At 46.4% G+C, this 23,344-nt stretch overlaps 1 protein-coding gene across 1 annotated transcript in view; it reads left to right on the top strand.

Moving 5' to 3' along the window:
• Positions 1 to 23,344, top strand: part of Pik3ap1 (phosphoinositide-3-kinase adaptor protein 1) — a 150,476-nt gene that overhangs the window by 75,576 nt on the left and 51,556 nt on the right. Inside the window, exons 4-8 of the mRNA XM_045130294.1 lie at positions 1,358 to 1,502; positions 2,191 to 2,333; positions 2,457 to 2,589; positions 6,505 to 6,701; positions 9,807 to 9,996. Coding sequence (XP_044986229.1) covers positions 1,358 to 1,502; positions 2,191 to 2,333; positions 2,457 to 2,589; positions 6,505 to 6,701; positions 9,807 to 9,996 — 808 coding nt within the window. The remainder of the gene's footprint in view (positions 1 to 1,357; positions 1,503 to 2,190; positions 2,334 to 2,456; positions 2,590 to 6,504; positions 6,702 to 9,806; positions 9,997 to 23,344) is intronic.

The raw sequence follows: 23,344 nt of genomic DNA on the forward strand, positions 1-23,344 counted from the left end.
GCAGGCTCAGTGTGAGAGTTTGCAGCAAATTGAAATAGCTATCCAGGTTGTTCAGGGCCTTGGGAAAACCAACTCCCCAGTGAGTTATTTTTGTCCCTGCGGGAGCTGCATGAGGAGTTGAGGAGCCTCTCTGGGCCAGGGCCTCTCGCTCCAGTGGTGGAGTGGAATCAACCTGGCCTCTTGCGGACACCCAGACCCTGGCAGTGTAGCTCAGCTGCTAGAATGCTTGCTAACAAGACCAAAACCCTGGGTTCCATCCATGGCACTACCTAAAAATTGGGTGTGGTAGTATACATCTGTCATCTTAGAACTTAGGAGGAAGAGCTAGGAGGATCATCAGTTCAAGGTCATCCTTGGCTATATAGAAAATTCAAGGTCAGCCTGGGTTATATGAGACTCTGTTTCAAAAAAAATAAATATAAAATAAAGTACCATGCAGACCATGGGTGAGAGGCACGAGAAACCCAGAGAATGCCAGTGCTGGTCCCTTGGCCACTTTGAATAACAAAGCTAGTCTAGAACAAAGCTTGGCAACAGTGGAGAGGCTTTTTAAAAAAATGTCCCATTCTTTGATAAGGCAATGATTTTTTGATAGCTTAGTGGTTAAGCACTTGCCTGTGAAGCCTAAGGACCCTGGTTTGAGGCTCAATTCCCTAGGACCCACGTAAGCCAGATGCACAAGATGGTGCATGCATCTGGAGATCGTTTGCAGTGCCTGGAGGCCCTTGTGCGCCCATTCTCTATCTATCTGCCTCTTCCTCTCTCTGTCTGTCGCTGTCAAATAAATAAAAATAAAACAGTAAAAAAGAAATGCTATAAAAACGAAGTAAAAATATCTATATGAGGGCTGGAGAGATGGCTTAGCGGTTAAGCGCTTGCCTATGAAGCCTAAGGACCCCAGTTCGAGGCTCGGTTCCCCAGGTCCCACGTTAGCCAGATGCACAAGGGGGCGCATGCGTCTGGAGTTCGTTTGCAGTGGCTGGAAGCCCTGGCGCGCTCATTCTCTCTCTCTCTCTCTCTGTCACTCTCAAATAAATAAATAAAAGCAAACAAAAAAATTTATTAAAAATATATCTATATGAGCACTGGATTTTCAAAAATTATTAGTAGAATCAATAGACGTAAACTTATAACCATATAATTGCTGTAAGAGTTTATAAATGCTTGTACCATCATGAATAAATTGCCTCACTGGAACAGAAACCAGTGGTTTCCTGCCCAGATCCGGCCCACTCAGCCCACTTGTTCTGAACCATCCTCACTTGAGGGAGCTGGGGCTTGGGGAGCCAGAAGACCGTGGGCCCAGCACGCAGAAGGTGCATGAGGGAGAGAAACCAGGACCCATCTCCTTTTCCAGGCAGAAACCACTGTGTACATCATTGTGAGATGCAAGCTGGATGAGAAGGTGTCAACAGAAGCAGAATTTGCTCCTGAGGATTCGCCTTCCATCAGGGTGGCAGCCAGGCTGGAGAACGAGTACACGGTTTCGGTGAAGGCGCCAGGTAAGGGGCCCTGGCTAGCAGGAGAGCATGGTACTTAGCTGCCTTCTGAAATCCTGCTGCTGCCAGCCTTATTCACCTAGCTATTGGCAACCCTAGTCATTGCCAACTCACCTTGCTCACCTGATATGTTTTTAAAAGTAGTGTGTTGTTTTAATTGCATTTCCTTGGTTACTAGTGAGACAATATTTTTCCATGTTCACCACTTGGCACATTTCCTCTTTTGTGAATTGAATCTTTGTGGTTGGTGTATTTTTAATTTTTTTTCCTCCTTCCTCAAAACCCCTTCCGAAGGTGGGGTAAAATAGTGCCCAGGGGAGCCAGCAGTAATGAGAGCAACAAAACCACTTGGCTGATTCTGCTGGCCCAGTATGGGAGAAACAATGTCACTTCCCAGGACCAGGATCCCCTACCCTTGGTGACCACTGGCTTTTGTAGAAAGTACTTTAAATCCATATTTATTTTTTTGTTCATGGAGGCCTATAGTAGTAAGCAAAACAGATCCAATGAGGAATCTTATTCGGAGTCACACCCCCCCCCCCACATCCTTGCTTCCCTCCCAGCTCACCTCCACTCTTTCCACAGCCCCAGTAAGTTCCTCAGTATTCAGATAGAACCTGTCTGCCCGTGACCACTTGTCCCAGACCTCCCTTCTTCCCGGCACGATAGTACTGTCTTGTCTTTGGTTCAGACCTCTCATCTGGGAACGTTTGTCTGAAGATCTATTCCGGGGACTTAGTGATATGTGAGACCATCATCAGCTATTACACTGACATGGAGGAAATTGGGAACTTACTGTCTAATGCTGCAAGTCCCGTGGAGTTCATGTGTCAGGTGAGGGTGCTGCCAGAGGGCCTGGGCTTTGAGGGACAGCTGTGTGTGGAACTGTGCAACCTGGACTCTGCTGGGCAGAAGACAGCTAGATTTGAAATCTGGTATCTTCATTATTTTATGTAGGCCTTTAAAATTGTGCCCTACAACACGGAGACTCTTGACAAACTGCTAACAGAGTCCTTGAAGAACAACATTCCTGCAAGTGGACTGCACCTCTTTGGAATCAACCAGCTGGAAGAAGAAGATATGATGACAAGTAAGTCTCCAGTCACGGCTCCGGAGGCCAGCAGGTGGCCCGGTCCAGCTGGTTCTCAGGGAGCCACGTGTGGGCTTCTGCCGTCGCCTGCTGTGTAGTCTGTCTTTTGCAAAGCGGAGCCAGAGATGCTTCTGAATTACAGATCTGAACACAGTTTAATGATGGGGATAGCTTATGAGAAATGCATAGTTAGGGAATTTCATCGTTGTGTGAGTCTCATAGAGTAGAATTGTACAAACCTAGACGGTTCGGCCTGCTGTACACCTAGGCAATATGGCGTATGTGTGGGTGTGGGTGTGTGTGTTAGTGGAAGAGGCATAGCCTGCTGTACCTCAGGCCAAGGTGAACAAAGCAGCAGGAGATCAAATCAAGCACAAGAGAGAATAATGCAATCACCAGACACAGTCAGCGCAGTATGCTCAAGGCTGTTGCTGGCATAGCACGGTACTCTCCCTTAGAGTGACTTTTTGTAAGTGTCAATGGAGTCTAAAATAATGATTTATCTCTTTAACTCTTTAGAGTGAGTACAGTATAAGGGGCTGGGGAGATGGCTCGATGTGTAACAGCACTTACAGTGAAGCATGAGGACCTGAATTTGATCCCCAGTACCCATGTCACCCCAGAACCGAGGGAAAGGCAGAGGTGGGAGGATTAGTGCCTCACTGGTGAGGCAGTAGAACCAAAAAATGCTATCTAGGCACACAAATACATATATCACACACATGTGTACACACACACCCCACGTACTACTTGCCCTTCCCCCCAAATCAAAAAATGGTCCCGTCTAGTAAGCACAGTAACATAATCGTGTACTATCATCAGATATTACATACTGCACACAATTATGAGCATCTTACCTTTATGACGGCTGGTGAGTGTCCCAGTACGTTTGTTCGCACCCGTGTCGTGACCAGCATGTGAGAATACGTTCTGCTGGAGCGTGTGGCTCCGGCTTCGCCAGGGAATGGGAGTTTTGCCGCTTCATTCTAACCTATAGGCCCTCTGCATCACTGAAATGCTATGTGTGCCACACAGCTGCACTTTACCCCCTTCTAAAAACACACGTGGGAGGCTGGGGAGATGGCTTAGCAGTTAAAGTGCTTGCCTGCAAAGCCAAAGAACCCAGGTTTGATTCCCCAGGACCCACGGAAGCCAGATGCACAAGGGAGCACATTCGTCCGGAGTTTGGTTGGTGCACCCATTCTCTCTTTCTCTATCTACCTCCTTCTCTCTCTCTCTCTCTCTCTCTCAAATAAATAAATTAATTTTTAAAAACCCCGTGTTTCCCACTTGCCTTCTCAATGGAGTTCAAACCCCTTAGCTTGCTCACAAGCCCCTCTCAAGAGGTGTCTGTGCACCCCATCTTGGCTGCTCTTTGCCCTTTACAAGGTATGAACATTTCACATCTGTGTCTTAACACTCCACTCGTGAGAACACAGTTACCTCGCCCCTGCCATGGTTGCTGCTCCCGTCCCTGGGTGACGTTCTCTTCATCTCCATAGGGCACCTCAGGAGGCATTTCCTCCAGAAGGCCTTGTCCAGATGGAGGCTTGGAGGCTGCAGCCCTGGCTGCAGGCGCCCTTAACGCGTCAGCACCTCTGCCCTACTGCTTACCGGCTGCTCTGCCTTCTCTGCTAGGTTGTCAGCTGGGTGAGGGGTGGAACAATTCCTAGGTGTGGGCTCCTTGTCGGGTCTGAACAGGTAGTTGTCCCTTGAGGGAGGAGCAGGCCCTTGTGCCCGTGTGCTGTGGTAGGAGCTTTGGGCATGATGCATGCGGTAGCATTTTTGTGGCTGTCACTCTTCCTTGCCACCATGGGGACACCGGTTACCTTCTACCAGCATTTCATCTGTCCATATTCCTGCTGACCACAAGGAGAGTATTACCTTCTGGGCCTTCTCCCTGGAGCGTTCTCTTTACTGCCTCTCTCTGTTCTCTTACTGTGGCTCGTTCTTGCCTCATCTCCAGGAGATGTACATCCTTAAACTCAGGGCTCAGGAGAGAGCATTACATGACCTAACAACATGGGATCCCAGGAAAATAAATAAGTAAAAATATATGTATATGTATGTGTATATATACATATATATATATATATATATACATACATACATACACACATACACACACACACACACACACACACACACACACACACGCATGCATTTTTAAGGCTTTTTGTTCCAAGGATCAGAACCTGGTGAATAGGAAACAGAATTTGTCATTTTAAAATAACAGGGTTGGGGCTGGAGAGATTGGCTTAGCAGTTAAGGTGCTTGCCTGAGAAGCCTAAGGACCCAAGTTTGAGTACCTAGTTCCCACATAAGCCAGATGCACAAGGTGACACATGTGTCTGGAGTTCATTTGCAGTGGCTAGAGGCTCTGGTGAACCCATTCTCTCTCTTTCTCTACAGGAAAAAAAAAATATATATATAAAAGTTATCCCCCAACTCCCTCAGTCAAACGTGTTTATCTTCTTGGCACACTTAGAGAGTTGGTAACAAGTCAAAGAGGATGAGCTTCTTTCACTTAAACAGCACAAAACAGTAACTTCAAAGCCTCTGAGCTTTGCAGAGGTCAGAACAGGGTTTCTGTTGTGCTTTGTGGCATTTATGCTTTTAGAAACCAGCATGTTTGGGGGCTAGAGATGTAGCTCAGTGGTAGGACACTTGCCCAGGATGCCAAAGCCCTAGATTGGATCCCCAGCACTAAAAGAAAGAAAGGTAGAGACCAAGAAAGTTGATTTTTTTTTTTATACAAGATGGGAATAATTTTTAAAAATATTTTATTTATTTATTTGAGAGAGATTAAATGGGTATGCCAGGGCTCTAGCCAGTGCAAATGAACTTCAAATACATGTGCCATCTTATGCATCTGGCTTAATGTAGGTACTGGGGAATTGAACTTGGGTCCTTAAGCTTTGCAGGCAAGTGCCTTAGCCACTAAGCCATTTCCTCAGCTCTAATTTCTTTTTCTTTCTTTTTGGTTTTTCGAGGTAGGGTCTCGCTCTAGCCCAGGCTGACCTGGAATTCACTATGTACTCTCAGGATGGCCTTGAACTCTCGGCAATCCTCCTACCTCTGCCTCCCGAGTGCTGGGATTAAAGGCGTGCGCCACCACGCCCAGCTCTTTTTGTTGTTGTTGTTTTTTCAAGGTAGGATCTCACTCTAGCTCAGGTTGACCTGGAATTCATTAAGTAGTCTCAGGCTGGCCTCGAATTCATGGTGATCCTCCTACCTCTACCTCCCGAGTGCTGGGATTAAAGGAGTGTGCCACCACGCCCGGCTCCAATCCTTTTTAAATATTTTGTTTGGTATGTCAGTGTGTTTAGTGTGTCCACATGTGTGCATGTGCATTTCTACGTACATGGGTCCACATGCATGCATGTGGAAGCCAAAGGTTGAGGTCAGCTGTCTCCCTCAGTTTCTCTCTACCTTATTCTTTATGACAGAATCTCTTGCTGAACCCAGAGTTCCCTGATATACCTAGACTAGCTAGCCAGCAAACCCTAGGGATTCTCTGGCCTCTGCCTCCCCAGTACGGGGTTACACATGTGTGCCACACACCCAGCTTTTATGTTGTGCTGGGGATAGAACTCGGGTCCTCATGTTTACACAGCAAGCACCTTACCACTGAGCCATCTCCTTAGCTCTCAATTTCCAGTCCTTCTCAAGAAAGATAATAAGCTATTAATTACTAGGTATGCTAATTAAAATATCGTCCCCTGTCATGTAAGTACACGATCCCCAGTGGTACCCCAAAGGAAGCAGTCAAATGTTAGGCCCGTGAACCAGTATGTAATGACTGAGTGCCTGCTGGATATCATCACTAGACTTACCAGCTTCATCTTTGTGAACAAGAGTGTCCTGTGCCTTCCATTTCACCTGTCAGTCAAGTTTTCCTTGCCTCCTTTCCAGATCAAAGGGATGAAGAGCTGCCCACCTTATTGCATTTTGCTGCAAAGTATGGCTTGAAGAACCTCACTGCCTTGTTGCTCACCTGTCCAGGAGCGCTGCAGGCATACAGCGTGGCCAACAAGCACGGCCACTATCCCAACACCATTGCTGAAAAGCATGGCTTCAGGGACCTGCGGCAGTTCATCGATGAGTATGTGGTAAGGTCAGGGCAAGAGAGGCCCCGCCCTGGGAAATGCACTGTGTGGTTGTAGGCTTGCCTCTTCATCGAAGCACCAGTGGCTTTTTGTCCCTAGCATGTCCTCATGTGCCTCTCTAGCATTGGGGAGTTTGTGTGGACTTGAGTTGAGAACTCTGGAGCCACATGGGTCCAAATTCCTCTGCCGCTTGATAGCCATGTGACTTGTCACGTATCGTCCCTGGCTAAGATCCTAAGAGATCCACTTTTGAGTTGTTTTTTTTTTTTTTATAATTTATTTTTTAATTTATTTGAGAGCGACAGACACAGAGAGAAAGACAGATAGAGGGAGAGAGAGAGAATGGGCGCGCCAGGGCTTCCAGCCTCTGCAAACGAACTCCAGACGCGTGCGCCCCCTTGTGCATCTGGCTAATGTGGGACCTGGGGAACCGAGCCTCGAACCGGGGTCCTTAGGCTTCACAGGCAAGTGCTTAACCACTAAGCCATCTCTCCAGCCCTTGAGTTGTTTTGAGGCTAAAAGGAATGGATGCAACACACAGAAGCTACCCTCAAAGAATCGACAGAGACACTGAGAAGTGAGTCTCTAGAAGGCAGATGCTGATCCCTCTTCTCCTCTCAACACCCCTCTCCAAGGACCTCCAGTGCTCCTTGGTGGGAGGTTCCCTGCTGCCTGGTCTACCTTTGAGCCCTGGTGAACTGTAATAGAGCTGGTGCCTTCCGTAGCAGACGCTACAGGGAGGCTGTACCTCAGGGGAGCCTCAGGGTAACCAGCTGGGAGACCTCACTCCTGCTAGCATGCCACCCACCCCCCCAACACACACACACTTTGCTTTCTTTCTTTTTTCTCTTTTTTTCTTTCCAGGTAGGGTCTTGCTCTAGCCCAGCCTGACGTGGAATTCACTATGTAGTCTCAAGCTGGCCTCAAACTCACAGTGATCCTCCTTCCTCTGCCTTCCAGGGGCTGGGATTAAAGGCGTGCACCACCATGCCCAGCCCATCTCTCTTCTTGAGACTCTACCTGAGTCTGATCTTAAGGCAGGTAGATAAACCTGAGTCTGACCTTACGCCATGCCTATGTTCTATTTCGTGCCCAGGATTCCCTCTGCTATCTTGGAAGCAGCTGTTTTTCCTGACTCTACTCCTTTCTGTTCTGACTTCACAACGAGACCCCTGAGAATTAGCACAGCCTCTCATCTAGGGCTGTGACATGTGCCCCTTCCCCAGAAGCAGTGGTCACATGTAGTCTTGCTCTCTACCTACAGTCAGGAGTGAGCCTGACACCTCCTGGGAAACCCAACTGCTCTGTGTTAAGGCAGTGGCACTAAGGCACTTAGAGGGACTCCCCAATACTTGGAGCTAAAATCGATGTTTCAAATGAACGGGCTAGTCTTACGTTCTTGTTTAAGGCTTCACTGGCATAAACGGACATAAAGGCACTCTCAGTCTTGGAGTATTTACTAGTATTTACATCTCACTTTTGTGTTAACAGTTTTTAGTAAGGCCTGCTGTGCTTATAGTAACTAACATTTGTTGAACTCATTTGGTTGGCCAATGAAGTCTCATTTAATCCTCATCATAGGCCTTTGATATTGACAGGACTGTGATTCTCATCTTATAAATGAAGAAAAGGACATAGAAAGCCAAAGTGGTTGTGCTTAGAACCTCAGAGTGATAACAGTAGAGATGCGATTTAAAACTAGTTCACTACTACATCCGGGACTTGTTAATCTGCTCTATAACAGGGAAGATGGAAGATACATATTTAAGGCACCCTGTACTTACTCTGGTTCACATGCCTTGTACCATCTTTGCTTCCGGCTATAGTCGCCTGCCACCAATGCATTTCTGGCTGGCCTTACTACCAAAACATTGGCATGCATGCTGTTTATCATTTCTAAGAAATGTCACATTTTTTTTTTTCCAAGTGCATAAATGTCACCTGATCCACGCAGGTCGTATCAGGAAGGCAGCACAATGTCAACCAAAGATTATGTCTCTTGGGTGGTGCTAATGAAAAGGAGGGTTTCTGTGGGTAGAGACTGAAGGAAGGATTGTGACATACCACAGTTTCTTGTCAAGAAAAGTTGCACGGAGGTTTCAGGAAGTCAATTCTCAAGCTTCACAGCCTCTGGAGGTAGAGTGGCACCCTTTCTGACTTCAGGGCCCTTTACGTGAGGGCAGTTCCCTTTTGGGGTGTCCAGAATGTGAAACTCTGGGAGGAAGCCCTGGAAACTGTCAGTCACTTGGAGGAGGCTGGCGGAAGGAGCGGGGACGGAGACCCCTTGCTGCATAAGTGTAGGAACACCTTAGCGCAGCCCACACACTTGTGTGGCTGGTCAGCAAGGGTCACAGCCCCTTGTGTCACCTGTTCCCTTTTGGGCATTTCTATGTAGTAGGAGTGTCAAAGCCAGACCTTCAAACCCTACAATAAGGGACTAGCTTTTTCTGGGCTTTGTTTATGCCATTTGTAAACCACGGCATGGTAAACCTTTTTCAAGCGAGGAAGGGCAGCATGGGAAAAGGTGTAGGTGTAAACTCAGCATTGAACCTGACCCTTAATAGGTGCTCATGAGAGAGTAGTATTTATTTATATCCTCTGGTCGCTGAGCTTTTTACCAGAATCTCTTGAGTGCTGTACTCTTTGATTAATGTTGCAGGGAAATAGATAAATTAAAAGAAAAAAAAAAAAGACAGGGAAGAGGAAAGGCATGAAGCCTGGCTCCCCAGAATGCTCAGTGACAAAAACGCAGTCCAAACTCATTTATTTATTTTTATTTCTTTCTTTATTTATTTGAGAGTGACAGACACAGAGAGAAAGACAGATAGAGGGAGAGAGAGAATGGGCGCGCCAGGGCTTCCAGCCTCTGCAAATGAACTCCAGACGCGTGCGCCCCCTTGTGCATCGGGCTAACGTGGGACCTGGGGAACCGAGCCTCAAACCAGGGTCCTTAGGCTTCACAGGCAAGCGCTTAACCGCTAAGCCATCTCTCCAGCCCGCAGTCCCAACTCATATGACCACTTCCTTTGCCTGCCTGAGCCCACCTGAGGCCCAACTGCCCAGCTAGCCAGGCGTCTCAGCATGCCACGGGTCCATCTTCTCTTGCAGGAGACTGTGGACATGCTGAAGAGTCACATTAAGGAGGAGCTGATGCACGGTGAGGAGGATGATGCTGTGTATGAGTCCATGGCCCACCTGTCCACAGACCTGCTCATGAAGTGCTCCCTCCAGCCCGGCTGTGATGAGGAGCTATACGAGTCCATGGCCGCCTTTGCCCCAGCGGCGACTGAAGACCTTTGTAAGTAGCCCAGCCTAATTCTGCTTCCATCCTTCTGCTGAGAAACGGCTTTCTTCCTGCTGGTCCAGAGGGGGAAAGTCCCTGCTTACCCCTGCCTCCCCAGAGAGATGACTGGTCTCTGTTGTAATACAGCTGTGGGTCTGCAGTCATGTGCTGCAGCTAGCAGAATCTCTCATACTTCCTCTGCTGTGATCAGCGTGAGGTCAGCCTTGAAGTCACAGGTCATAGCTGCAGGACCTTGTTTTGTTTTGTTTGTTTTGTTTTGTTTGAGATAGTGTCTCCTGCAGCTCAGGCTGGCCTCAAACTTGCTGTGTGCTGAGGCTGGCCTTGAACTCCTGATCCTCCTGCCCCTACCTCTCAAATGCAGGGATTACATACAGACTTGTGCCATCATGCCTGGCTCAGCATGACCTTGTGATCAAGAAGTTTGACAGGGGCCAGAGAGATGGCTAAGCAGTTAAGGTACTTGCCTGCGAAGCGTAAGGACCCAGGTTTGATTCTCCAGGTCTCAGGTAAGCCAGATGCACATATGGTGGTACATGCATCTGGAGTTTGTTTGTAGAGGGTAGAGGCCCTGGTGCACCCATTCTCTCTCTTTCTCTCCCTCCCTCTATCTAGATAAATAAATAAAAGATTGGGCTGGAGAGATGGCTTAGTGGTTAAGCGCTTGCCTGTGAAGCCTAAGGACCCTGGTTCGAGGCTCGGTTCCCCAGGTCCCACGTTAGCCAGATGCACAAGGGGGCGCATGCGTCTGGAGTTCGTTTGCAGAGGCTGGAAGCCCTGGCGCGCCCATTCTCTCTCTCTCCCTCTACCTGTCTTTCTCTCTGTGTCTGTCGCTCTCAAATAAATAAATAAAAAATTTTAAAAAATAAATAAATAAATAAATAAATAAAAGATTAAAATCATTTAAAAAGAAGAAGTTTATCAGTGCTTTCAGTCTTATCAATCCTGAAGGGCCTTTTTTCTAACAACATTTTACAACGTCCCTTTTGGTAACTGATGTGCAAAGCATGGATAATGTGACCTACCTCTGTATGAAACTCTTAGACATCAGTTATGCTGCCCAAGTCAAAATATTAAAGAGGACTGAAAACTGAAGGGCGAGGGCGTGCTCAGGCGTGTAAAGATACATGCTATAAGCCCTGTGCCGACAATCAACGTCATGGCCTCAGACACTGACTGATACACGTCTGATGTCTTCATGACCGAAATCCTGCAAGCCTGTTGGCATCAGTGTTCGGCTTCTTAAATGGTGAACACCTCTTCACGATTTCATAGCATTTGAATTCCTGGAAAATTCAGTGTATGTAAAAAATCAAATGTTTTAATATATGAAACAATTTAGGTTCTAGGCTGAGAAAATATGAGCATTTTTGAAAAGGAGGAAATAACTTGATATCATTGGAGTAAGATATAGTAAACTAACTACCAAAATATCATGCTCAAGGTATGATTTTTCTTGAAAATTGCTTAACAAATTTTGACCTTTTTTTTTTTTTAATTTTTATTTATTTATTTGAGAGCGACAGACACAGAGAGAAGGACAGAGAGAGGGAGAGAGAGAGAGAATGGGCGTGCCAGGGCTTCCAGCCTCTGCAAACGAACTCCAGACGCGTGCGCCCCCTTGTGCATCTGGCTAACGTGGGACCTGGGGAACCGAGCCTCGAACCGGGGTCCTTAGGCTTCACAGGCAAGCGCTTAACCGCTAAGCCATCTCTCCAGCCCAAATTTTGACCATTTTGAGCTATATTACTTTTCTACTTTTAAAAGTGAGCCTTTTTTTTTTTTTTTAAGGTAGGGTCTCACTCTGGTCCAGGCTGACCTGGATGGAATTCACTATGTATTCTCAGGGTGGCTTTGAACTCATGGTGATCCTCCTACCTCTGCCTCCTGAGTGCTGGGATTAAAGGTGTGTGCCACCACACCTGGCTAAAAGTGATACATTTTTAAAATAAAAACTGGAATCAAAAGAGAAATATGGGGCTGGAGAGATGGCTTAGCAGTTAAGTACTTGCCTATGAAGCCTAAAGATCCCAATTTGAGACTTGATTTCCCCAGTACCCACTTAAGCCAGATGGACAAGGTGGCACATGTGTCTGGAGCCATTTGCAGTGGCTGGAGGCCCTGATGCACCCATTCTCGTTCTCTCTGCCTCTTTCTTTCTCTCTCTTTGTCGCTCTCAAATAATTTTTTTAAAAAAATCTCAAAACAAAGAGAGAAATATAACTGAGTTGATAGAAGTTTGAGACTTTGAACCAATGTAATGTTACTAATAGTTCAGAAGGTTATATTTGACTATCTTTTTCTTCATCATTTTTTCATCTGCTGATATTAGATAAAAATGTATAAATACATATCACAAACGAGTAAGGAGTTGAAAGTCATCGGGGACTCAGGACACTTCTTTGGGCAGGGCTGTCCCACACATTGCAGGGTATGTAGCCAGCAGCTCCCCTCTTTCTCCTAAATGGTCTCCAGATGAGCAGCGCCCCTCATGGTGTTAACTAGCCACACCTTCCGAGATCTTCAGAACACCCTCTAGGGGGCAGTGTGCTGCCCCTAGGAGCTGCTGATCTAAATGGCTTTGGATTTCAGTGAGGCAAACCCACACAGCCAGCCCCCTAAGAGGCTTATGGATGTATACTGTCTTTTACCATCAAGCACTACGTACCCGGATCTCAACACTCCTTTCCTCGGGGTCCACTTAAGAGACTCAAGAAAGACCAGACAACTCACCACCACGGTGTCAGCTTGGCAAACGGAGAGTTTTCAGGACAACTACGTTGACTCCTGCCACTTTCTCAGGACCTGCAAGGATGCTCGACTGACTTCTCCATGCACAAGCTTGTGGAAAAGCAGGCACCACGTGGGTGCCTTAGAGAAGGGGGCACAGGATGGCTGGGGTCTGACTCCAGTGTGTCCTTTGACACTGAGCGCAGCTCTTGCAAGATGTGGGCAGGCATTTACCAGTCACATCAGCTGCTCCTCTAGGGTAAAGGATGGTAGAAAGCCCGTCGAGTGCCCAAGGGGCAGAATGAGAAGCTCTCCACGAAAGAGCAGTGACCTGTTGTGACTTGTCAGGAATATGAAGCAGACGGCACCATCACCCACACCCTTCATCTTATTGAATCCTTATGGCAGCCCTATAGGGCTGCTGTTATTCCTTAAGGATTAACACAGGTAGGGAGGCATAGAGAGGTTAACTTTCCTGAATGCCACAGCCAACAAACCCGGTAGAGTTCTGATTTGGACCCAGCTCTCTCTGTCTCTGGCAGTACAGAGTTTAAATCTGGTCTCCTTAATTCTAGCACTCATGAGGGGAAGGCAAGAGGACTGAAAGTCCAAATTCAAGATCAGTCTAGGCTACACAGGGAGATCCTGTCTCAAATACAATGAACTCAGGACAAACAAAAAATAGTCTTTGGCGCCCCCTGCCCTTGGACATTCATCACTGTGCCCTCATGCCCATCAAGGGTTTCTGGGGCATTTAATGTTTCAGCTCCTTGCTCCTCCTGAATGTTGGCATTACAGGGGACCAAGATTCGTCTTTTCCACTATAGAACAGAGACCCTCTCAAACAAAAGCACCACCAGGACCCTTTGGGAATCCAAAAAGCACACCTTCTTTCTGGCCTGTCTCCTATCGATGGGACTATTAAACAATGAATTTCCTGCTTAGTGGCAGTGAATGTTGACACCGGGATGTCCCAGCATGTGAAATCTCCCTACCGCATCACTGTACTCTTGCAGGGAATGCCAAGCCCTCATGCTGCCACTCTGTGGCTTTCACAGCTGGCACAGCCTCCCCCGGCACCCTCGAGCTTCTGAGGCAGCAGTGTGCTACGGGGCTAGCCTGTCAGTGGCTAGATGGCAACTTGTCAAGTCCCTGGAGGTCAGGAGGGACCCAGGAGGGTGTCAGGCTGCAGCATGGGGCTGCTGTTGGGGTGAGGGATGAAGCGCGCCACATTTTTCATTTGCCAGATCGTATAATCTCTGGCTTTTCTGGCTGTGGACGTGGTTTGGCTTGTTTCTTTCTCGAAATTGTTTGGTTTGACCTTGAGAATGATCATACTACTGACGTTCAAAAAATTCAGTAGCTTGGGTCTTGGGGAAAATCGTTTATTTTAATGACAGTGACTATCTGGATGAGAAGGGAGCTTGGTTCAACAGGAATCAGGATGCAGGGCAAATGGGTCCATGTGAGATCCTGCGGCAACCCTAGCACGTGGAGCAGCCCTTGGCCATGGACTGGCTGCTTTTATCTCTGTTGTCTCATCTCACTGACCTTGGCTTTGATGGATAAAATTATCTCCATTTCACGGGGAGAAGGTGAAAGTCTCCATGATTTAATAACATTCTTAAGTCCATCAGGAAAAAGCTGGGTCCAGGAATCTGAGTCTTCATGTTCCCAAGGGACAAGCTTATCTCTCACCTCACTGAGGCAGAGGACCCCCTCCCTCAGCCAGCCTATCCTTCTGGGGTCTGTCTGCATATGCTGGCCCTGGGGTAGGCAGTCCACAGGAGCTGCCTGTAAATATCTAAAGAGCAGGTTTATCGGCGTCTGCTTTTGTTGCCATTTGTGACGGTGACTCTTAGAGGCTGGAAGCAAATGCAGCGAGGAGACTCCTCTGGATTCATTCACTCGTGCAGGGCGGGACTTCAGGCCCGTTTTCTACCACTGTGTGGAAGTCTCCGTAACTGTTGTCAAGGCAAGTCTGCCACTTTCTGGCAGATTTCAGGGTAGGATGGTCATGGGGACAACAATTTCCAGTACTGAATGGAGGGAAGCTGGGAGGGCGTGCTGGAGTCCGGCACTGAGATTTGATGTTTCTGCTCTAGTCCCTACTCCCCTTGAACTCGCATGAGTTCACCCACCTCACACCTCTCACACCGTCAGTTACTTTAATTTAGACATGCTGCCACCAGGTGGTAATTGTGTGTCTTTGTTGTCAGCCTTTCAACTTCAGTCCCAATCCTCTGGAGAATTTTTTAAAATACTTTATTTTTATTTGTTTGAGAAGAGAGAGAAAGAGAATGTGAATATGGGCATGTCAGGGCCTCCAGCTGCTGCAAATGAACTCCAGACGCATCTGTTGCCACTTTGTGCAGCTGGCTTACATAGGTCTTGGGGAATTGAACCTGAGTCCCTTGGCTTTTCAGGCAAACGCCTTAACCGCTAAGCCATCTCTCCAGCCCTTGAGAATTTTTCAAAAACCTCTGGACCCCATAGATTTAAACCATCAGCTTTCACACTTGACTGCATAAGAAATTAAGATCATTATCAGGGGTAAGGTAATGCAAATACTGAATAAAAACCAAGGCCAATCACTTTGGCATTTCCACTGTTTTCTAATCTTTTTCTTGCTTAGTTCTTGTGCCTGTGTCTTTTACTTTGTAGCCTTCAAGAATGATATGGTAGCCATTTCTTTTTTTATTATTTTATTTTTATTTATTTGACAGAGAAAGAGGGAAAGAGAGAGAGAGAGACAGAGAGGGAGGGAGATTGAATGCGCATGCAGGGACCTCCAGCCACTGCAAATGAACTCCAGACGCGTGTGCTCCCTTGCGTAGCTGGCTAACGTGGGTCCTGGGGAATCGAACCTAGGTCTTTTGGCTTTGCAGGCAAACATCTTAACCGTTAAGTTATCTCTCCAGCCCATTTCTTTTCAGCTTCATATAGTAGCTACTCGCTTCCTGCAGCTTAGGTACTGAGGTCTGGGGAGCTAATGCTGGGAGGCCCTTGTCTAGTCTGTTTCCAGAGGAATCCACCAGTGAATTGTCTTATTATCTTTAAGACAGCTTTAAGGCTTGACTTTCTTGTAAGAGAGAACAAAGCCAAAGGAGAAAGTGCACTGCCGGAAACTGCATGCTCTCTGCAATCTCTTTAACCAGTCCACAAAAGCTTCATGTTGCCCTTGCATGAAACTTCTCCTTCGAGCCCCTGACCCCTCACAGTTCTGCCCAACTCAGGTTTGCAAAGACACTGCTACCGCCTTAGCTGACTAGCTGGTTTCCTAGGCAACTCCTTGGTAACTGATGTCTGGTTACAGACTAACTCCAGCAGTTCATGGTTTCTTTACCTGAGCTCTCTGATTTGTGGTCCTCCTCCTAGAGTCAGGTTCCCTTTGAGCTAGGACATATGGTCACTGTAAAAGACCTCGGAGCCCAGCCCCACGGGTCTAAGTCTAAACGGAATTGTCAGGTTACTGGTTTGCTTCTGGGACACTGGTCCTGGCGGCACCTCTTCCACTCAGGAGACGCCCTTCCTGCAGCACAGGCTCTGTTCTTCCAGTTGTCCTGTTAGGGTTCTGTAATAGGACGTGGAGCCGCTACAGGGGCATGGGCACTGTATACAGAGGCCAGAGTTGCCAAGGGTACCGGGTCATGACTGCTCTTCTTTCTAATTTAATCTTAATTAATTTATTCATTTGGGAGAGTGCAGGAAGCCTAAAGTTGTACTGGAACTGCCCACCTGGCAGCTCCTTAGCTGATCTCCGCTGTCTCCCCTTCAGGCTTGATGAGGTTGGAAAGTCCCTTTGTTTGGTCTTTGCTCCTACAGCTGGGCACCAGGCCCCCGGTGGATGCGCAGAACTGCTTCCGCCTTTGAGGGATTCTGGCCAGTTTCCTCCTTTCTGGTAGAGTTTGGTTTCTTCTGCTTCTCCACTGTGGCTGATAAAAACCTATACACCTGGGTTGGAGAGACGGCTTAGCGGTTAAGTGCTTGCCTGTGAAGCCTAAGGATCCTGGTTCGAGGCTCAATTCCCCAGGACCCATGTAAACCAGATGCACAAGGTGGCGCATGCATCTGGAGTTCATTTGCAGTGGCTGGAGGCCCTGGAGCACCCATTCTCCCTCCCTCTCTCCCTCTGTCACTCTCAAGTAAATAAACAAAATTAAAAAAAAAACCCTATACACCTTCACTTTTCATAAGAAAAGTGTATTTTACTGTGATTTTGCTTAAATCCTTCCCTAGGCTGCTTTGGTGTGATTCCTATGCAGCCATCTTACATGTATGTATGTATGTATGTATGTATGTATGTATGTATGTATGTATTTGAGTTAGGGTCTTACTCTAGCTCAGGCTGACCTCAAATTTTATTTTATTTTTTCAAGATAGAGTCTCACTTAGCCCAGGCTGACCTACAATTCACTGTAGTGCTAGGCTAGCCTAAACCTCACAGTGAACTTCCTACTGCTGCCTCCCAAGTGCTGGGATTAAAGGTATATACCACTATACCCGGCACCTGTGCACTTCTTGATTTTTACTTTTCACTCCTCTGGATAAGCAGAATTGTTGGAGACATAAGGCACTTAGTGGAAGCAGTGGACAACTGTTTTATAAGTTAATAAGAGAAAAAGCTCCCTCCCTTCGCGACCTATCCGGCTTGCTGACAGCGCTTTCCTGGGAGCCCAGCACACAGACCACCATGCGCTCTGGGTACATTTCTCTGGTTATGAGCTCTTGCCTTTGCCACGTGACCTACAGCTTTGCATCATCCCTGGCACCCCGTTCAGTGTTGTGGCTAGCAGGTGTTCAGCTGGTTCTTGAGGGCATTAGATAATAAGAAGTGGACTGGGGAGATGGCTCAGTGGATAAAGTACTTGCCACACAAGCATGAGGACCTGAGTTCAGATCCCCAGAACCCACATAAAAAGCCAGACACAGTAGTAGGTGTCCAATCCTAAAGCAGGATAAGAGATGGAGACAGAATCTTTCAGAAGTTAATGGACCGGTTAGCCTAGCAAACACAATGGTGAACAGCAAGACACCCTGACTTGGGCAAAGTGGGAAGTAGAAACATCCGCGGTTATCCTCAGCCAACACATGTACTATGGCATATGCACACGCACATGCACACATATACACACAAACTAACTCCTTCCCCACCCCGCCAAAAAGTAAGGGAATAAAGAAGGAGAAAAGGAGGGGCAGAAGGGGAGAGCAGAGAGAAAAGAAGATGGAATGCTGGGCTCTTTGGAAGTTCACTATGGATTCGTTTGCTGACACCCCGATATGCAAGCCCTCACTTTCCTAACAGGCTTAGTGAGATAGATATCTGTTAGGTACCTTGGAGGGCAGGATATCCCAGGGGGTCATAACTTCCTCAGCTGGCTCCAGACTGCCTTTTATTTCACATGTTTTTTTCTGCCTAAATTGCCCCCCTTTTTTTTCTTTGCTAGAGCAATGCCCAGGCTCCTTGGCAAAGACCAAACTCCTCCATATGCTTGTGTTTATTTATTTGTTTCCTCATTATTTTTCCCATTCACTTACTCATTCACTCAATAAATATTGATCAAACCCTTCTGTTTCTAGGTCATATGGTGCCAGGTGACGAGCGGTCAGTGAAGAAGCTGACATGATCCCCGCCTCCCAGAGGTTACATTTTACTGAGCCACCTGGATAGTAGATAAAACACCATGTAACTAAATGTAAACCTCAAACTGTGGTGGTACCATGCTTTAAAAGAAAAGGATGCTCTGAAAATGCACACAAAGGTTATGTGGCTTAGCAGGTTACTGTACCCACAGACCTAACCACAAACTGTCTCATGAATCTGTCTTGGTGTCTGCCAAGTTAAAAAAAAAAAGAAAAAGAAAAAGAAAAGAAAGCATAGACTGGACTTGTTGCCTCTTCTCACCTTTCCATTCTTAGCCCCCCTTTTTTCTTTTCTTTCTTTTTATTTGGGGAGGGGTTGAGGTAGGGTCTCGCTCTAGCCCAGGCTGACCTGGAATTCACTCTGTAGTCTCAGACTGGCCTTGAATTCACAACGATCCTCCTACCTCCCAAGTGCTGGAATTAAAGGCATGTGTCACCACACCCGGTGCCTCTTCTTTTTCATTGACAGTACCAGCCATCACTCACTTCTTCACCTCTCTGATTTCAGACTGCCGTTCTTACCTCTCTTTTCTTCCTTTCCTTACTACCCTCTCCTCCCCTTCCCCCATTCATTATTTCTCCATCAGGGTGTGACAGTAAGCTGAAATAAACCTTTACCTCCAATAAGCTGTTTCAGGTTGGGTATGTTGTCCCAGCCATGAGGAGGTAACTACTAAGTAAAACTGGTACTGAGGAACAGGCTGGGACTATAGTGAATCTGATCATGTGGCTTTTAGTCTTTTGGAACTAGTTTGTGAGATAAATATGGTTGGTCTTTGCCCAGCACCTGGGACCTGTGGGCTCCTCTGGGCTCCAAAAGGTTTGGGCAGCTCTTCCTCTCCAGCTGGGCTACTTGCAGCCCAGGTAGATCCATCCAAGACAGCAGCTTCCCTTGGCAGCTGCCCCATCGTCCTTGCTTCTCCAAAATCCTGGGGGCACTACTATAACCACCCAGTTCTCAATAAAACCCTTTCTTTCCTCTCTGAAACCTCATAAGCCAAGTCTCCACACCCCACCTTTCTTTCAACATTATGGTCTCTCAAACACTCACCAGAATGACCCATTAAGCTCTACTTATAGCACTGCAAGGCTTCTGTAGTCCAAAGTTTCAAATCCCTCCATATTTGACATTTTCCCTGCTGGTTTGGGTTCTTGTATTGCTTCAGTCTTTCCTTACTATGTCCCATTCCTCCTTTTTGGAATGGGGATGTTTATTCAGTGCCATTATGTGTTGTAAGTATGTAAGTGGTGTTTTGATTTTACAGGGCTCACAGTTAAGAAACTAATTTGAGTTTCAGATAAGAATTTTGACTTTGGACCTTTGCATTGTGTTGGGGCTGGTAAAGACTATAGGGACTTCTAAAGTTGGACTGAATGCTTGCAACATGAGATGACCATGAGTCTATGGGAACCCGAGGCAGAATGTGGTGGTTTGAACGTGAAGTGTCCCCCATAGCCTCATGTGTTTGTGGCTGAGCCTCATAGTTGATTTCCAGCCAGTGGAGTCTTTGGGAACTGGAGTCTTTCTGGAAGAGGTGTGTCACTCCCCACTGACAGGCCTTGGGGTTTTATAATCCAGCCCTTACTTGACAGTACAAAGAGCTTTTTGCAGCTGATGTGACAAGAGGTGACACCCTCCTGTCAGTTTCTGACATGCTTCCCCACCACAATAAAACTTTCCCTTTAAACTCCAAGCCAAAATAAGCCTGTTCTTCCCATAAGCTGCTTCTGGTCAGGTGTTCTGTTGCAGCGTGAGAAGGTAACTGCTAGAGTATGGGAAAGTTTGGTTATATTTTATTGACATCAATCAAAGTATTCCATCCTACCTGAGTACAAATGGAACCAGACAGGATGCCAACATCTTATTATACTGCTCCCTGTTGAGAGACTTCTTTTTTGGGGGGGAGAGGGGGCTTAAAATATTTTATTCATTTATTTATTGAGAGATAGAGAGAGACAGACAGACAGAGAGAGAGAGAGAGAGAGAGAGAGAGAGAGAGAGAGAGAGAGGGAGACAGTATGGGCACTCTAAGGCCTGAAGCTACTGAAGCACCACTTTGCGTATCTGCCTCACATGGGCACTAGAGAATTGAACCTGAGTCCTTAGAATTCACAGACAAGTGCCTTAACTGCTAAGCCATCACTCCAGCCCTTTAACATTTTTTGTTTATGATTTTTAATATTCTATCAGAGACTCCTTTTACAGCCACAGAAGATACTGCAGAATAAAAGTCTTGTTGGATTTTAGGAGGGAAGCATTTCTGGAAGAACAGTCTTGCAGTAGCTGGCATTTGATTGATTTTATATTGAATCAACATAGAGTATGGATGAAGTGTTTTCTGGCTAAGAGGTCTAGAGTTCTGTTCCATGAGGAATATTATACAGGTGTCGATAGGAATTCACAACTGATCTTGATTTGTTCCTTAATGAAGTCTCTTCTGGGCTATTTTCTCATCTTGCAAGCTTCTTGCACTCCAGAAGCGGATCCTTTCCCATTGATTCCTAAGCGTGCGGCAAGCCCAGGTCTTCCAGAGAGGACTGTGACTGAGCCAACTTTCCTTGTTGATTTTTCTGCTGAAATAAAAGAACTTTGCGCTTTCTCCTTAGACCAGCAGGTTTTGACACATTTCAGTTTATTTTTAAACTGGCAAGTGATGAAGGTCAAGTGCTTGGAGTCTGAAGGGTCAACCCTGAGCATCCAGGAATGCCTGCATTTTCTGCTCTCCTTCTTTGGCAAAAAAAATCACCCAACAAAGAGCAGCTTGTGGGGAAAAAGGGCTTATTTTGGCTTACGGACTCGAGGGGAAGCTCCATGATGGCAGGGAAAACAATGGCATGAGCAGAGGGTGGACATCACCTCCTGGCCAACATCAGGTAGAAAACAGGAACAGGAGGGTGTGCCAAACACCGGCAAGGAAAAACTGGCTGTAACACCCATACGCCCGCCCCCAGCAACACACTGCCTCCAGGAGCCATTAATTCCCAAATCTCCATCAACTGGGAACCTAGCATTCAGAACACCTAAGTTTATGGGGGACCCCTGAGTCAAAGCACCACATACTGTCTATAGAAACAGACTGTTTGCATACAGAATTGTCTTGCATTTATTCATTCCACTACTGCTTGCTAGGTTGATATACATGAATTGTCAAATTTAAATTTAAAGAGAGTCTGTCTTGACACCTGTTGATGCCAAGAAATTAGGAACTTTTTTTAATTACACAAGTCAACATCTTCTGCCTCCTTGGGCTTAGTGCCTAGTATAGGTGTGGCTTTGAAGAGGAAGGGAGAGAGCCTAGTGCCAAGGCATGCAGATGGTCTTTAGAAGTTGAAAGGTCAAGAAGACGGATCCTTACAAGTTTCTAGAAAGGCACACAACTTGGATGAAATCTTGATTTTTAGCCAATCAGACCCACTTCAGACTTCTACAGCATAGAACCGGAAGATAATGCATTTAAGTTGGTCTAAGTGGTAATTTGTTTTAACAGCCACAGAACTAAGTTGCTTCCATAGAGTAATAGTGATAACCATGAATATTTGCTGCCTTGAACTGTTGCTATGGATTCGATAAATATTGTCTGTGCTATCTCAAAGCCATTAGGAGGCTGGGCTTGTGGTTTGTCCCCACTTTGTAGATGGGGACATAGAAGCTGTCATAGTTACCTCCGTGTTGCTGGGAGAAAAGTTTTTAATTTTGGCTTCTAGTGTACAGGAGAAGCTCCATGACGGTAGGGAAAGCATGTCATGAGCAGAGGCTGGACATCCCCTCTGCCATCGCAGATAGAAGAAAACAGCAGTAAGAGAGTGAGCCAAACTCTGCCAAGGGGGAGCTGGCTATAGCACTCCTAAGCCCACCCCTAACAACACACCTCCTCCAGCAAGATTCCACCTCCCAAATTGCCATGAGTTGAGGACCAATCATTTAGAACTCCAAAGTTTATGGGAGACATTTGATTGAAAGCACTACAGAAGCTTAGAGATTTTTTTTGTTTTGTTTTTTTTGTTGTTGTTGTTTTTCGAGGTAGGGTCTCACTGTATCCCAGCCTGACCTAGAATTCACTATGTAGTCTCAGGCTGGCCTCAAGCTCACAGCAATCCTCCTACCTCAGCCTCCTGAGTGCTGGGATTAAAGGCGTGTGTCACCATGCCCAGCAAGCTTAAAAATTTTAAGTGTGTGTGTGTGTGTGTGTGTGTGTGTGTTTATGAGTATGTGTGGTGGGGGAGGGTGCATTTTAGTGTTTCTTACTGCTGCAAACAAATACCAGACACATGTGCCACTTTTTGGATCTGGTTTTACATGGGTGCTGGGGAACTGAGCCCTCGTCAGCAGACTTTGCAACTAAGCATCTTTAACCACTGAACTGTCTCCCCAGTCCTAGAATTCACATTTTTTTTTAATCCTAAGATATTCAAACATAAAAACACTATAAAGTCTTTACTACAAAATATAAACTATGATATTTGAGAATATGTATGGAATTCAAATATTGGAATGAAGCCATACTTGAAGTCAATTTGAAGGCAGAACACATGTTCAAACAAATAGGCTTACTGTTAAAAGAGAAAAAAAATAGACAAATGGGGCTATACCAAACTAAGGAATTTCTGCACAGCACATCAAACAAGAGTGAAGAGACAGCCTTCAAGGATTCACAGAATGGGAGAGAATATGCCTCTGATAAAGAATTGGTGTCCAACATGTATAAGGAACTCAAACAACTCCACAGCAAATAATAATCATCATAATAATGATTTGATTAAAAAATTATCTGCAGGCTGGAGAGATGGTTTAGCAGTTAAGGCATTTGTCTGCAAAGCCAAAGGACACAGGTTCGATTTCCTGGGACCCACTTTAGCCAGATGCACAAGGGGGCGCACGCGTCTGGAGTTCGTTTGCAGTGGCTGGAGGCCCTGGCGCCCATTCTCTCTCTCTCTCTCTCTCTCTCTCTCTCTCTCTCTCTCTCTCTCTCTC

The sequence above is a fragment of the Jaculus jaculus genome, chromosome 1 (assembly GCF_020740685.1).
Source record: "Jaculus jaculus isolate mJacJac1 chromosome 1, mJacJac1.mat.Y.cur, whole genome shotgun sequence".
NCBI classification, from domain to species: Eukaryota; Metazoa; Chordata; class Mammalia; order Rodentia; family Dipodidae; genus Jaculus; species Jaculus jaculus.